This window comes from Lagopus muta, chromosome 7 (genome assembly GCF_023343835.1).
Source record: "Lagopus muta isolate bLagMut1 chromosome 7, bLagMut1 primary, whole genome shotgun sequence".
Taxonomy (NCBI): Eukaryota; Metazoa; Chordata; class Aves; order Galliformes; family Phasianidae; genus Lagopus; species Lagopus muta.
Window position 1 is genome coordinate 48,463,087 of NC_064439.1, and position 13,861 is coordinate 48,476,947.

The 13,861-nt window shown below is 58.5% G+C and overlaps 2 protein-coding genes across 2 annotated transcripts; both read right to left on the reverse strand.

Annotated features, from left to right (window-relative positions):
- Positions 1-1,462: 1,462 nt before the first annotated feature.
- LOC125695662 (protein MANBAL-like) lies at positions 1,463-3,045 on the reverse strand. The gene is made up of 3 exons (XM_048950378.1): positions 2,653-3,045; positions 2,030-2,224; positions 1,463-1,570 (listed from the first exon to the last, which is right to left on the reverse strand). The coding sequence occupies exons 2-3, from the start codon at positions 2,177-2,179 to the stop codon at positions 1,463-1,465; spliced, it is 258 nt and encodes an 85-aa protein (XP_048806335.1). The 5' UTR covers positions 2,180-2,224; positions 2,653-3,045.
- A 3,705-nt stretch (positions 3,046-6,750) lies between these two features.
- Positions 6,751-8,340, reverse strand: LOC125695661 (protein MANBAL-like). Its single transcript, XM_048950377.1, has 3 exons — positions 8,244-8,340; positions 7,621-7,815; positions 6,751-7,161 (listed from the first exon to the last, which is right to left on the reverse strand). Exons 2-3 carry the CDS (start codon positions 7,768-7,770, stop codon positions 7,054-7,056), a joined length of 258 nt encoding a protein of 85 aa, XP_048806334.1. The 5' UTR covers positions 7,771-7,815; positions 8,244-8,340; the 3' UTR covers positions 6,751-7,053.
- Positions 8,341-13,861: the final 5,521 nt, after the last annotated feature.

Here is a 13,861-nt window from a genome sequence, read left to right on the forward strand (position 1 = left end):
GCCAGCTCCTTGGCTGCACACAGCCCGACAATCCGGTCTTTCCTCTCCAGCAGTGCAGCCGGCAGGCAGGCAGGCAGGCAGGCAGGCAGCAGAAGGCAGTGCCGTGTAGCACGCTGGACCCAGTGCACCGTGCAGGCTCCTTCGTGGAAGGAGGAAGATGCCGACGCGCCAAGCCAAAATGGCAGGCAGACACTCTTGATGTGCAGTCCCTCCCCTCCCCTCCCCTCCCCTCCCCTCCCCTCCCCTCCCCTCCCCTCCCCTCCCCTCCCCTTCCCTCCCCTTCCCTCCCCTTCCCTCCCCTCCCCTCCCCTCCCCTCCCCTCCCCTCCCCTCCCCTCCCCTCCCCTCCCCTCCCCTCCCCTCCCCTCCCCTCCCCTCCCCTCCCCTCCCCTCCCCTCCCCTCCCCTCCCCTCCCCTCTCTCGGGCTCCGGCTCAGCAAGGTGCCCTCGCAGCACCCAGACGCTCCACACGCGGCGCTGCCCATGACGCGCTCGAAGCCATTGCAGCTGAAGCAGCGCAGCATGGCTCGCTGCCCTCCCGGCTCACGCCTGAGCTCTGGGCCCGAGGCGCGCTCACCTGCAGCCCTCCCGCTGCCCTCTCCTCCTGCCCCACTCCCAGCACTGCTCTTCACACCAGCCCACCCGCACTTGAACTCCTCGCGGCTCAACGGGACGCTGACGTGCAGGCCACGGCTGCCCGCAGGTACAGCTGGCCTTCCCAGGGCAAGCAGGAACAGTCAGTGCTACACAAGGCTGAAAAAGCCACCAGGCAAGCTGGAGAGACAAGCTCAAGGGGCTGAGTGCAGGGACACCTTTCTTCCTCGCGCGCTGCTTCCTCTCCTTTTGTTTCTCTCAGTCCTCACAGAGCAAGCTGATGCTCACACGCTTCGCTAGCAGTTGCGCTTTGGCTGAAAGGCCACCCCTTGGCAAGACCAGCATGGAAACGCGGGAAAAGCAGCTCCATCTCCAGGGAGGGACGTGAAGCCGGCCGGTTCATTGCCCTGCCACTGCCAGCCCAAGCCAGGCATGTTTGGACCAGCTACTCAAAGAGGCAGCACCAGGTGTAAAAGGTTTCTTTCCCTTTTATTTTAAACTAAGGGATTTGGGTTGCATGTTGTAGATATGTCAATAGACAATAAAATAGCCTGGATACCGCTCATGACCAGCGACATGCGGTAAGTTCACCTCATCATCAACATTCTGAAACAGCTATCGAGCTGAAGGACCCTGAAGGAATGCAGCGTCCCCAGCTCTTGCCACACATGAAATCCCGCACAGGCAAAGTCCGATTTGTTGGTCACGCATCAGAAGCCCTTCCAGCTTCCTCAGTTCCTCTCCAATGTCCGGGCAAGGGAAAGCACGGCCACGCCACAAAACCAGACGTACAGTGCGCTGCCTTTGGAGCACCTCTCAGCCAGCATTCCAGCTGCTTCCTTTGGCCTTTGAGTCTTAGCGCTCAAGCCCTCACCGTTTCTTTTTGCTTTCCTTCTTGGCTTTCTTGCTTAGCTGTGCAGCACTTGCCTGTGGTTTCTTCACCGTCTCCCAAGTCTTAGACTCCAAGCCGTCCGAGTCCTACAGGAATCAATTCACAAACAGTAAGGGAACTTTCTGACAATTGCCTGACAGCTCGCTTTGGGAGCTCAAGTCACCTGACTGGGCAGCTTTGGGTGCCAGTGCTGCACATTGCCTTCCTGACATCAGGGCACAACAGAAACTCCACCTCTGTCTTGTTCCCAAAAATCCCACATAAACTACAGTCTACAGGCCTTGCCTGCAAGGCAGTCCCTGCACAGGGGGACGCCCTGCCTGCCACTCACAGGCCACAGCAGCAGCAGCAGCAGATGAGCTTGCACCTCCAGGCTCCTTGCGTGCCACCACGAACAGCACGCACGCCCAAGGAAGGGCAGAACAAACTGCCGCACTCTCAGCAATGCCGCGGCGCGCTACCGTAGGCAACGGCTCCAGCTGGTTCCCTCCCAGCCCATTGCCTCTGCATTTCTATCAACCTCTATCAAACAGAGCGCTACTTACTGTCTCTGGGCACTTGGGAACTGGCAGGGTTATGGCCCACACGCACACAAGCTGGAAAACGGCTCCAAACAAGAGGCCGTAGCGCAGCACGTTCTCCATCAGCGTGGGCTCAGGGATCTCAGGGGGCGAGAAATGCAGCTCAGCGGCCATAGCGCAGACAGCCTGCTGCTCTGCTGCTCTCCAGGAGGCTGCTTTCTACAAGGGGGAAACGAGAGCCATCATTCCATTCGTGCGCTCCGACGCTGTGACTTCCTGCTGGCAAAAACTCCCAGCCTGACTCACAGACGTGCTCTCAAGATAGCGTTGGTCTTCCGACCCAACCACAAGGAGGGACGCCAAACTTGCATTTCAGCAAGAGCTGAACAGGCAAGAATCAACTTCTCCCTGAGCTTGATCACACACGCACGACCACTGTCTCATGAACACCAACAACAAGAGTATTCCTACCATCAGCTGCACATTTGCATCTACCTGGCTACGTACGTGTTCATGGCCTTGCTGCTGCTGTGCCGTATGGCACCAAGCACAGCAATAAAGCACGCAGAAAGCCCATCTGCTGAGGACAGGGGCATGAGCTGGGCTCACGCCTAAGCACTGCTTACTGCAAAGGAAGGCACACCTACCTGGCAACGGCCACGCACGATGCTCGAGACACAGGCACACACTGTTCTCCTGAGGCCCAACACAACGGCGCAGCCACTCACACTCTGCTCCTCGACGGTCTGCAACACAAAAGTCACAAGCTGCAAATTCAGTCCATCCAAGATGCCATCGGGCCTCCGTGCTCACGGCACTCGCACTCATGTCTTCGCATGAGCAATCAGGCGTGTGCTTACCGAGTGAGCGCTGCTCACTGCCACTTGACACCAGCAATCTACCCCTAACTGTCAAGTATGAACAGGAACCTATGCCTAACACTAAAAGACTACAAGTAACCTATGCCTAACTCAAGAACAGGAACCTATGCCTAACACTAAAAGACTAAAAGTAACCTATGCCTAACTCAAGAATATGAACAATAATCTACTCCTAACACTAAACACTAAAATCAACAACAACAACAACAACGAAACTATAATTCCTGAAGCATTTAAATGGGAAGAGGAGAACTTGGCTCCCCAGGAGGCTCGGAGGAGGAGCTGATGGAAACTCATGCCACCCAGCTAATGCTGGGGGCGGGGGCCGCGCAGCGGGTAGGGAGCCGAGCGCCTGGACCAGCGGCGGTGGGATGGCGCCGATGCGGGGCCTGGCACGGTGGTGTGGTGCCAGGCCAGCTGTGCCACAGGCGGATCCACCTCCATGGGCTCATCCGGAGGTGGATCCACCTCCATGGGCTCATCCGGAGGTGGATCCACCTCCATGGGCTCCACGGAGGTGGTCACAGCGCTGGTCCAGGCGCGATGGAAACGGAATCGCTGCCCCCTCCTCCGCTTGATCTTCAAGGCGGCCCCCCTCCTCCTCTTCGCTTCTGGGAAGCCAAGCTCCCTCTTCCCATTTAAAATAGGGCAAAATTCGCCCCTCGCTCTCTTCACTCCAGGCATGGCTGCCAGAGCTCACAGAGGCGAGTGCGTTGGCCGGGGCAGCGGTGACCAAGGTGACGGCTGTGATGCGGCGAAGGTTCTAAAATGGCAGCCGCACTGCTGGCAATGGCGTTCCACATGGCATGAGGAGGGGGCTGCAGGACAGGGCACGGGATGGCAGCTAGAAGGCACTCCCCGTGCCCAGCGGGCAGCCCTTCTCTCCGGCAAGCAAGAGGCCACAGAGGAGCCGGCCCCGAGCAAAGGGCCCTCGGCCTCCTTCATCGTCTCCCTTCTTCCACACGGGAATCTCTTGGGGCTGGCACACGCAGCACACAGCGCCATGTTCAGGGGCCTCCCGAGCCCAGCGCCAACAACAGCAGGCTCCAAAGCGCACCTCACCACGCCTGCCTCCTGGCACACACAAGCTCCGCTTTCCACCTTAGCACCCAGCGCCTCTTCTTGCGCCTCACGGCTGCGGATTCAACCATTCCCTACCAGAAATACGGCCAGCTGCATTTTCATTACAACCACTCTCACTCCATTCCACATCCGCGCACAATGCTGGCACACACACACGGGGCCACCCTGGCTCACCGATGCCTCGCGGGGACCCACACAACAGCAGGAGCCAAGCAGGCAGAAACGTGCCGTGCTCCTGACTGATGGCAGTCTGAAAATCTCCCTCTCCCTCCCCCCCACTCGACTAAGGCAGCACTTCTCCCAAGCAACAAACACAATCACACACAACTGCAGCCCTGCCTCGTCCCGACAACGGACGTCCACAGGAAGCACATCTTCACAAACCTTCTTCCAGCTCCGCACCCTCCGGCCAACACAGCACCCACGCGCCTTGCTCCACTGCCCGCCCCGCCCCGCCCGCCCAGGCTTTGCTGGCGACAACTAGGCCCTACGGGGCCTCCTCCTTCACACACCCCAAACACCAACACAGCTCCGCACTCGCACGGCCTTCCCTGAGAGGAAGCTGCCCCCCGACCCCGCACCACTCGCCGGCGCCGCACGCATCGCCTCTGCGTGCCGGCAGCACCGCCAGCTCCTCCCCCGAGCGCCCCTCCATGCCCCCGCACCGAGGCCCGACCCCGCTCCCAGCACACAGCCCGCTCCTCCCGGCCCCGCTCACCGGCCCGGCGCCGCCATGCCGCGCTGCCCCGGAAGTGCTCTCTGCCAGCACGAAGCACTTCCTGCCCCGGCCCTACCAACCGCCTGCGGCGTCACGTTGCTGAGGGCGGCCTGGGGGCGGCCCGGGGCCTGGACGAGGGGGAGGGGCAGCTGGGGGGCTCCGCTGCCGGTTTCCCCTCGGGTGGCGCCGGCGGCGTGCAACTTGTCTTCTTTTCTGCCTTTTCCCTTTTCCCCCTTTTGCTTTCCTTTGCCTTTCTTTTCTTTGCCTTGCTTCTCTTTTCCTTTCCTTTTCTCTTTCTCTCTTCCCCTTCACATTTCCCTTTTTCTTTCCTTTCATTTCTTACTTTCTTCCCCTCCTCTCCCCTCCCTTCCGTTTGCTTTCTGTCCACACTCAGTCTGCACATCTCCAATGGACATGCCTGGGGAAGATCACCTACGCAGGCAATAAATGGCTTGTGCTGTGCTTCACTGCTTTGTGCTCTTGAAAGACACTGACTTGTTTTGCCCTTTCCTAACCCCCAAGTATCAGGAGGGCCCGGCTGGCTGTGCTGCGGAGCCTTATCACCCCACAGTCTGAAGACTTGGGGGAAAAGCTCAGCAGCTACGTAGCTGCCAAGGGAAGATTTCATGCCCTGGCCTTCATACAGCCCGGCTCTCCCCGCTCTGCTCTGCTCTCCTGGCATCCCCTGCAGCCCCTGTGCTGCGACAAACACGAGCGCGGCTCGGGCCCAACGCCCTCCCTGCTGCACGCCCTCTCACGGCCCCATGTGCTGCACCCACACCACTGCCCCAGCCCCGCAGCCCTCCTGCCCGCAGCGCAGCCCCACGCACCGGGCTCGGCCCCAGCCCCCAGGAGCTGATGGAGGTGACTCAGCCATCGCTGCATCCACACCCAAACCTAACACGCACTAACCGCTCCTCAATACTCCGTTTCCCCCCTTTGCAGCCAGCTCCTTGGCTGCACACAGCCCGACAATCCGGTCTTTCCTCTCCAGCAGTGCAGCCGGCAGGCAGGCAGGCAGGCAGGCAGGCAGCAGAAGGCAGTGCCGTGTAGCACGCTGGACCCAGTGCACCGTGCAGGCTCCTTCGTGGAAGGAGGAAGATGCCGACGCGCCAAGCCAAAATGGCAGGCAGACACTCTTGATGTGCAGTCCCTCCCCTCCCCTCCCCTCCCCTCCCCTCCCCTCCCCTCCCCTCCCCTCCCCTCCCCTCCCCTCCCCTCCCCTCCCCTCCCCTCCCCTCCCCTCCCCTCCCCTCCCCTCCCCTCCCCTCCCCTCCCCTCCCCTCCCCTCCCCTCCCCTCCCTCCCCTCCCCTCCCCTCTCTCGGGCTCCGGCTCAGCAAGGTGCCCTCGCAGCACCCAGACGCTCCACACGCGGCGCTGCCCATGACGCGCTCGAAGCCATTGCAGCTGAAGCAGCGCAGCACGGCTCGCTGCCCTCCCGGCTCACGCCTGAGCTCTGGGCCCGAGGCGCGCTCACCTGCAGCCCTCCCGCTGCCCTCTCCTCCTGCCCCACTCCCAGCACTGCTCTTCACACCAGCCCACCCGCACTTGAACTCCTCGCGGCTCAACGGGACGCTGACGTGCAGGCCACGGCTGCCCGCAGGTACAGCTGGCCTTCCCAGGGCAAGCAGGAACAGTCAGTGCTACACAAGGCTGAAAAAGCCACCAGGCAAGCTGGAGAGACAAGCTCAAGGGGCTGAGTGCAGGGACACCTTTCTTCCTCGCGCGCTGCTTCCTCTCCTTTTGTTTCTCTCAGTCCTCACAGAGCAAGCTGATGCTCACCACGCTTCGCTAGCAGTTGCGCTTTGGCTGAAAGGCCACCCCTTGGCAAGACCAGCATGGAAACGCGGGAAAAGCAGCTCCATCTCCAGGGAGGGACGTGAAGCCGGCCGGTTCATTGCCCTGCCACTGCCAGCCCAAGCCAGGCATGTTTGGACCAGCTACTCAAAGAGGCAGCACCAGGTGTAAAAGGTTTCTTTCCCTTTTATTTTAAACTAAGGGATTTGGGTTGCATGTTGTAGATATGTCAATAGACAATAAAATAGCCTGGATACCGCTCATGACCAGCGACATGCGGTAAGTTCACCTCATCATCAACATTCTGAAACAGCTATCGAGCTGAAGGACCCTGAAGGAATGCAGCGTCCCCAGCTCTTGCCACACATGAAATCCCGCACAGGCAAAGTCCGATTTGTTGGTCACGCATCAGAAGCCCTTCCAGCTTCCTCAGTTCCTCTCCAATGTCCGGGCAAGGGAAAGCACGGCCACGCCACAAAACCAGACGTACAGTGCGCTGCCTTTGGAGCACCTCTCAGCCAGCATTCCAGCTGCTTCCTTTGGCCTTTGAGGCTTAGCGCTCAAGCCCTCACCGTTTCTTTTTGCTTTCCTTCTTGGCTTTCTTGCTTAGCTGTGCAGCACTTGCCTGTGGTTTCTTCACCGTCTCCCAAGTCTTAGACTCCAAGCCGTCCGAGTCCTACAGGAATCAATTCACAAACAGTAAGGGAACTTTCTGACAATTGCCTGACAGCTCGCTTTGGGAGCTCAAGTCACCTGACTGGGCAGCTTTGGGTGCCAGTGCTGCACATTGCCTTCCTGACATCAGGGCACAACAGAAACTCCACCTCTGTCTTGTTCCCAAAAATCCCACATAAACTACAGTCTACAGGCCTTGCCTGCAAGGCAGTCCCTGCACAGGGGGACGCCCTGCCTGCCACTCACAGGCCACAGCAGCAGCAGCAGCAGATGAGCTTGCACCTCCAGGCTCCTTGCGTGCCACCACGAACAGCACGCACGCCCAAGGAAGCACAGAACAAACTGCCGCACTCTCAGCAATGCCGCGGCGCGCTACCGTAGGCAACGGCTCCAGCTGGTTCCCTCCCAGCCCATTGCCTCTGCATTTCTATCAACCTCTATCAAACAGAGCGCTACTTACTGTCTCTGGGCACTTGGGAACTGGCAGGGTTATGGCCCACACGCACACAAGCTGGAAAACGGCTCCAAACAAGAGGCCGTAGCGCAGCACGTTCTCCATCAGCGTGGGCTCAGGGATCTCAGGGGGCGAGAAATGCAGCTCAGCGGCCATAGCGCAGACAGCCTGCTGCTCTGCTGCTCTCCAGGAGGCTGCTTTCTACAAGGGGGAAACGAGAGCCATCATTCCATTCGTGCGCTCCGACGCTGTGACTTCCTGCTGGCAAAAACTCCCAGCCTGACTCACAGACGTGCTCTCAAGATAGCGTTGGTCTTCCGACCCAACCACAAGGAGGGACGCCAAACTTGCATTTCAGCAAGAGCTGAACAGGCAAGAATCAACTTCTCCCTGAGCTTGATCACGCACGCACGACCACTGTCTCATGAACACCAACAACAAGAGTATTCCTACCATCAGCTGCACATTTGCATCTACCTGGCTACGTACGTGTTCATGGCCTTGCTGCTGCTGTGCCGTATGGCACCAAGCACAGCAATAAAGCACGCAGAAAGCCCATCTGCTGAGGACAGGGGCATGAGCTGGGCTCACGCCTAAGCACTGCTTACTGCAAAGGAAGGCACACCTACCTGGCAACGGCCACGCAGGATGCTCGAGACACAGGCACACACTGTTCTCCTGAGGCCCAACACAACGGCGCAGCCACTCACACTCTGCTCCTCGACGGTCTGCAACACAAAAGTCACAAGCTGCAAATTCAGTCCATCCAAGATGCCATCGGGCCTCCGTGCTCACGGCACTCGCACTCATGTCTTCGCATGAGCAATCAGGCGTGTGCTTACCGAGTGAGCGCTGCTCACTGCCACCTGACACCAGCAATCTACCCCTAACTGTCAAGTATGAACAGGAACCTATGCCTAACACTAAAAGACTACAACTAACCTATGCCCAACTCTAACAGAAGAACAGGAACCTATGCCTAACACTAAAAGACTACAAGTAACCTATGCCTAACTCAAGAACAGGAACCTATGCCTAACACTAAAAGACTAAAAGTAACCTATGCCTAACTCAAGAATATGAACAATAATCTACTCCTAACACTAAACACTAAAATCAACAACAACAACAACAACGAAACTATAATTCCTGAAGCATTTAAATGGGAAGAGGAGAACTTGGCTCCCCAGGAGGCTCGGAGGAGGAGCTGATGGAAACTCATGCCACCCAGCTAATGCTGGGGGCGGGGGCCGCGCAGCGGGTAGGGAGCTGAGCGCCTGGACCAGCGGCGGTGGGATGGCGCCGATGCGGGGCCTGGCACGGTGGTGTGGTGCCAGGCCAGCTGTGCCGCAGGCGGATCCACCTCCATGGGCTCATCCGGAGGTGGATCCACCTCCATGGGCTCATCCGGAGGTGGATCCACCTCCATGGGCTCCACGGAGGTGGTCACAGCGCTGGTCCAGGCGCGATGGAAACGGAATCGCTGCCCCCCTCCTCCGCTTGATCTTCAAGGCGGCCCCCCTCCTCCTCTTCGCTTCTGGGAAGCCAAGCTCCCTCTTCCCATTTAAAATAGGGCAAAATTCGCCCCTCGCTCTCTTCACTCCAGGCATGGCTGCCAGAGCTCACAGAGGCGAGTGCGTTGGCCGGGGCAGCGGTGACCAAGGTGACGGCTGTGATGCGGCGAAGGTTCTAAAATGGCAGCCGCACTGCTGGCAATGGCGTTCCACATGGCATGAGGAGGGGGCTGCAGGACAGGGCACGGGACGGCAGCTAGAAGGCACTCCCCGTGCCCAGCGGGCAGCCCTTCTCTCCGGCAAGCAAGAGGCCACAGAGGAGCCGGCCCCGAGCAAAGGGCCCTCGGCCTCCTTCATCGTCTCCCTTCTTCCACACGGGAATCTCTTGGGGCTGGCACACGCAGCACACAGCGCCATGTTCAGGGGCCTCCCGAGCCCAGCGCCAACAACAGCAGGCTCCAAAGCGCACCTCACCACGCCTGCCTCCTGGCACACACAAGCTCCGCTTTCCACCTTAGCACCCAGCGCCTCTTCTTGCGCCTCACGGCTGCGGATTCAACCATTCCCTACCAGAAATACGGCCAGCTGCATTTTCATTACAACCACTCTGACTCCATTCCACATCCGCGCACAATGCTGGCACACACACACGGGGCCACCCTGGCTCACCGATGCCTCGCGGGGACCCACACAACAGCAGGAGCCAAGCAGGCAGAAACGTGCCGTGCTCCTGACTGATGGCAGTCTGAAAATCTCCCTCTCCCTCCCCCCCACTCGACTAAGGCAGCACTCCTCCCAAGCAACAAACACAATCACACACAACTGCAGTCCTGCCTCGTCCCGACAACGGACGTCCACAGGAAGCACATCTTCACAAACCTTCTTCCAGCTCCGCACCCTCCGGCCAACACAGCACCCACGCGCCTTGCTCCACTGCCCGCCCGCCCGCCCAGGCTTTGCTGGCGACAACTCGGCCCTACGGGGCCTCCTCCTTCACACACCCCAAACACCAACACAGCTCCGCACTCGCACGGCCTTCCCTGAGAGGAAGCTGCCCCCCGACCCCGCACCACTCGCCGGCGCCGCACGCATCGCCTCTGCGTGCCAGCAGCACCGCCAGCTCCTCCCCCGAGCGCCCCTCCATGCCCCCGCACCCAGGCCCGACCCTGTTTTTTCCCCTTAAATACAACTTTTTCTGCCAGAAATTCCTGTTTTTCCTATTAAATCTGGGGTTTTCTACCAGGAATCCCTGTTTCTCTCCTAAAATCTGTTTTTTTTTCCCTTAAATATGGCTTTCTCTGCTAGAAATCCCTGTTTTTCCCCTTCAATCTGGGGTTTTTTCCCCTTAAATACGTCTTATTCTGCCAGAAATTCCTGTTTTTCCTATTAAATCAGGGGTATTTCTTCTTACATGTGGCTTTTTCTGCTAGAAATCCCTGTTTTTCCATTAAATCTGGGGTTTTCTACCAGGAATCCCTGTTTCTCTCCTAAAATCTGGTTTTTTTTTCCCCTTAAATATGGCTTTTTCAGCTAGAAATCCCTGTTTTCCCCTTCAATCTAAGGTTTTCCCCCTTAAATACGGCTTTTTCTCCCAGAAATCTATGTTTTTCCCCTTCCATCTGGGGTATTTCCCCTTACATGTGGTTTTTTCTGCTAGAAATCCCTGTTTTTCCTCTTAAATCCAGTGTTTTCTCGCAGAAATCCCTGTTTTCAACTTAAATATGGCTTTTTCTCCCAGATATCCCTGTTTCTCCCCTTAAAAACAGGGTTTTTTCCCCTTAAATATGGATTTTTCTGCTAGAAATCCCTGTTTTTCCATTAAATCCGGGGTTTTTCCCCTCAAATATGGCTTTTTCTGCTAGATATCCCTGTTTTTCCATTAAATCTGGGGTTTTCTCCCAGAAATCCCTGTTTTTCCTCTTATATCTGGGGGTTTCCCCTTAAAAATGGCTTTTTCTCCCAGAAATCCCTGTTTTTCCCCTTCAATCTGGGGTTTTCACAGAATTGTAGGGGTTGGAAGGGACCTCCAGAGCTCATCGTGTCCAACCCCTTGCCAAAGCAGGTTCCCTACAGCAGGTCGCACAGGTCGGCATCCAGGCAGGTCTTGGACATCTGCAGAGAAGGAGACTCCCCCACCTCCCTGGGCAGCCTGTTCCAGTGCTCCGTCACCTCACTGTACAGAAGTTCCTTCGCACATTGGTGCAGAACTTCCTATGCTCCAGTTTCCAGCCGTTTCCCCTTGTCCTGTCTCCACTCACCACTGAAAAGAGTCCGGCCTCGCCATTCTGCCCCCCACACCTTAGATATTTATAGACCTGGATCAGGTCCGCTCTCAGTCTCCTTTTCTCAAGGCTGAACAGACCCAGTTCACTCAGCCTTTCCTCATAGGAGAGATGCTCCAGGCCCTTCACCATCTTGGTGGCCCTCCGCTGGACTGTTTCCAAGAGATCCCTGTCTGTTTTGTACTGGGGAGCCCAGAACTGGACGCAGTGCTCCAGATGAGGTCTTACCAGGGCAGAGTAGAGGGGGAGGATCACCTCCCTCGACCTGCTGGCCACGCTCTTTTTAATGCACTCCAGGATGCCATTGGCCCTCTTGGCCTCAAGGGCACACTGCTGGCTCATGGCCAACCTGTCGTCCACCAGGACACCCAGGTCCCTCTCTGCAGAGCTCCCCTCCAGCAGCTCATCCCCCAACCTGTAGTGGTGCATGCAATTATTCCTCCCCAGATGCAAGACTCTACACTTGCTTTTGTTAAACCTCATCCGGTTTTTTTCTGCCCAGCTCTCAGCCTGTCCAGGTCTTGCTGAATGGCAGCACAGCCTTCAGGCTGTCAGCCAATCCTCCCAACTTCGTATCATCACAAACTTGCTGAGGGTGGCCATTATCCCCTCATCAAGGTCATTGATGAAGATGTTGAACAAGAGCAGACCCTGCACCGACCCCTGAGGAACACCGCTGGTTACAGGTCTCTAACCGGCCTCTGCACCACCACCAACGACCCTCTGTGCTCTGCCAGTCAGCCAGTTCTCAACCCACCTCACTGTCCACTCATCTATCGCACACTTGCTCAGCTTTGTTATAAGGATGTCGTGGGGGACAGTATCAAATGCCTTGCTGAAATCAAGGTAGACTACATCCACTGCTCTGCCCCCATCCACCCAGCCAGAGACAACAGCATAGAAGGCCACCAGGTTGGTCAAGCACGACCACCCCTGCGGTGCAGGCATATGGATATGGGATGGATGCGGGATGGGATATCGGGATATGGGATCTATATGGGATGGGCTCTGGTACGGCATGGACTTGGAATGGATGTGGCATCGTAGAACCACAGAATCACGGAACTGCTCAGGTTGGCAGATCAGCGCTCCCTCTGAACTCGGTGCCGCCTGTGAACGTGCCGAGGGTGCCCTCAGTGCCCTGCTCAAGAAGCGCCATGGCATGGGAGGGATCTTTACGCCTATCTGCACAGCAGGCCCTGCTGCCCCTGCTTCACCCCTCCGCAGGAGCTGCCCCTGCTGGAGTCTCTTCTGGCCGTAGTGAGTCAGGGCGATTCCCCTCCATCCACCCTGCCTGCTGCCCCTCCCCACGGCAATTCACGGCACTGGGCAGTGCAGGAGAGCTCTGTGAAACGCCCTCTGCATCCCGCTGCACAAAGGACTGCAGGGAGAGAGGAGGGCTGGGGCTGCTGGTGGCAACTGAGGGACGCTGTGGGCCATCCGTGGTGCCCATCCTGCCCCGGAGGCGGGCGTGGGGAGCTGGGGGGCTGTGACACGGCGCAAATGACTGCAGGCAGAGGGATGTAGCAAATGGAATGCAAAGCTTTTAATAACCTATCCTAGAGTACAACGAGAAACAGAAACAACAGTAATCCTCAAATTCCAGTCCCACCACAGCTGAGCAGCCAGACAACATCCCATCCCACTGCTGTGCTGACTCGGAGGACGGCTCAGATGTGGAGGGGAGAGATGAGGCTGCTGGTGGTGCCCCTGCAACGCTGCTGCTGCTGCCTGGTGCTGCGGGCCGGCGAGGAGCGCAGGGTTACGGGTAGCCGTACTGGTCGGCGATGGCCATGTCTATCTCCCGCTGCACCAGGAACTGCACGGGGCCGATCTTCATCTGCTGGGCCGCCCGCTGCCGCTCTTCCTGGGCCAGCTTCTTCATGCGCTCCCGCTCGGGTCGCTGCTCAGCTGTGATGGGCAGGGACTCCTCCATCACCAACGGTATTGCACCGCCACCTGCCTGCGGCCCCACGCAGGGCACAAAGTCCACGGGGTGCCACGGCTGAGGCTGCTGCTGGTGCAGTGCTGATGGTGTTGATGGTGGCGGTGGGTCCCTCCGCAGCGCCGAGCTCCTCTGTGGGGACGGGCGCGGGCAGCTCGGCGGCGCCTCCTTGGCAGCGCCCTCCTCCTGCACCGTGCTGCCTGGAGCTGTCGGTTCTGCCTTGTGTGCGTGGCTGTCTTGGGGCTGGAGGGCAGCAGGGCCAGCGCTGGCTGAGGGTTGGGGCTGCACAGAGGGTGGCTGGCGCACCGGGCCCACCGCAGTCACCCTCTGCCCCAGCGGGTGCACGGCTTGGATGCATTGCTGCAGGTGTTTGTGCAGCTCGCTGGCAGTGCCCACTTGGCTGCCGCTGGCTCCTGCGCCAGCCCCAGGCAGCCTCCCTTGGCACGGCTGTTGGCGGCCTTTTCTCTGTGTTCCTTCCCTGCAGGGCGGCAGCTTCCTTTTCTTGG

Coding starts and splice junctions, on each gene's coding strand:
- LOC125695662 (XM_048950378.1), bottom strand. CDS start 2,179: ATGGCCGCTGAGCTGCATTTCTCGCCCCCTGAGATCCCTGAGCCCACG. Junction 1,571..2,029: donor TTCCCAAGTGCCCAGAGACA/GTAAGTAGCGCT, acceptor TGATTCCTGTAG/GACTCGGACGGCTTGGAGTC.
- LOC125695661 (XM_048950377.1), bottom strand. CDS start 7,770: ATGGCCGCTGAGCTGCATTTCTCGCCCCCTGAGATCCCTGAGCCCACG. Junction 7,162..7,620: donor TTCCCAAGTGCCCAGAGACA/GTAAGTAGCGCT, acceptor TGATTCCTGTAG/GACTCGGACGGCTTGGAGTC.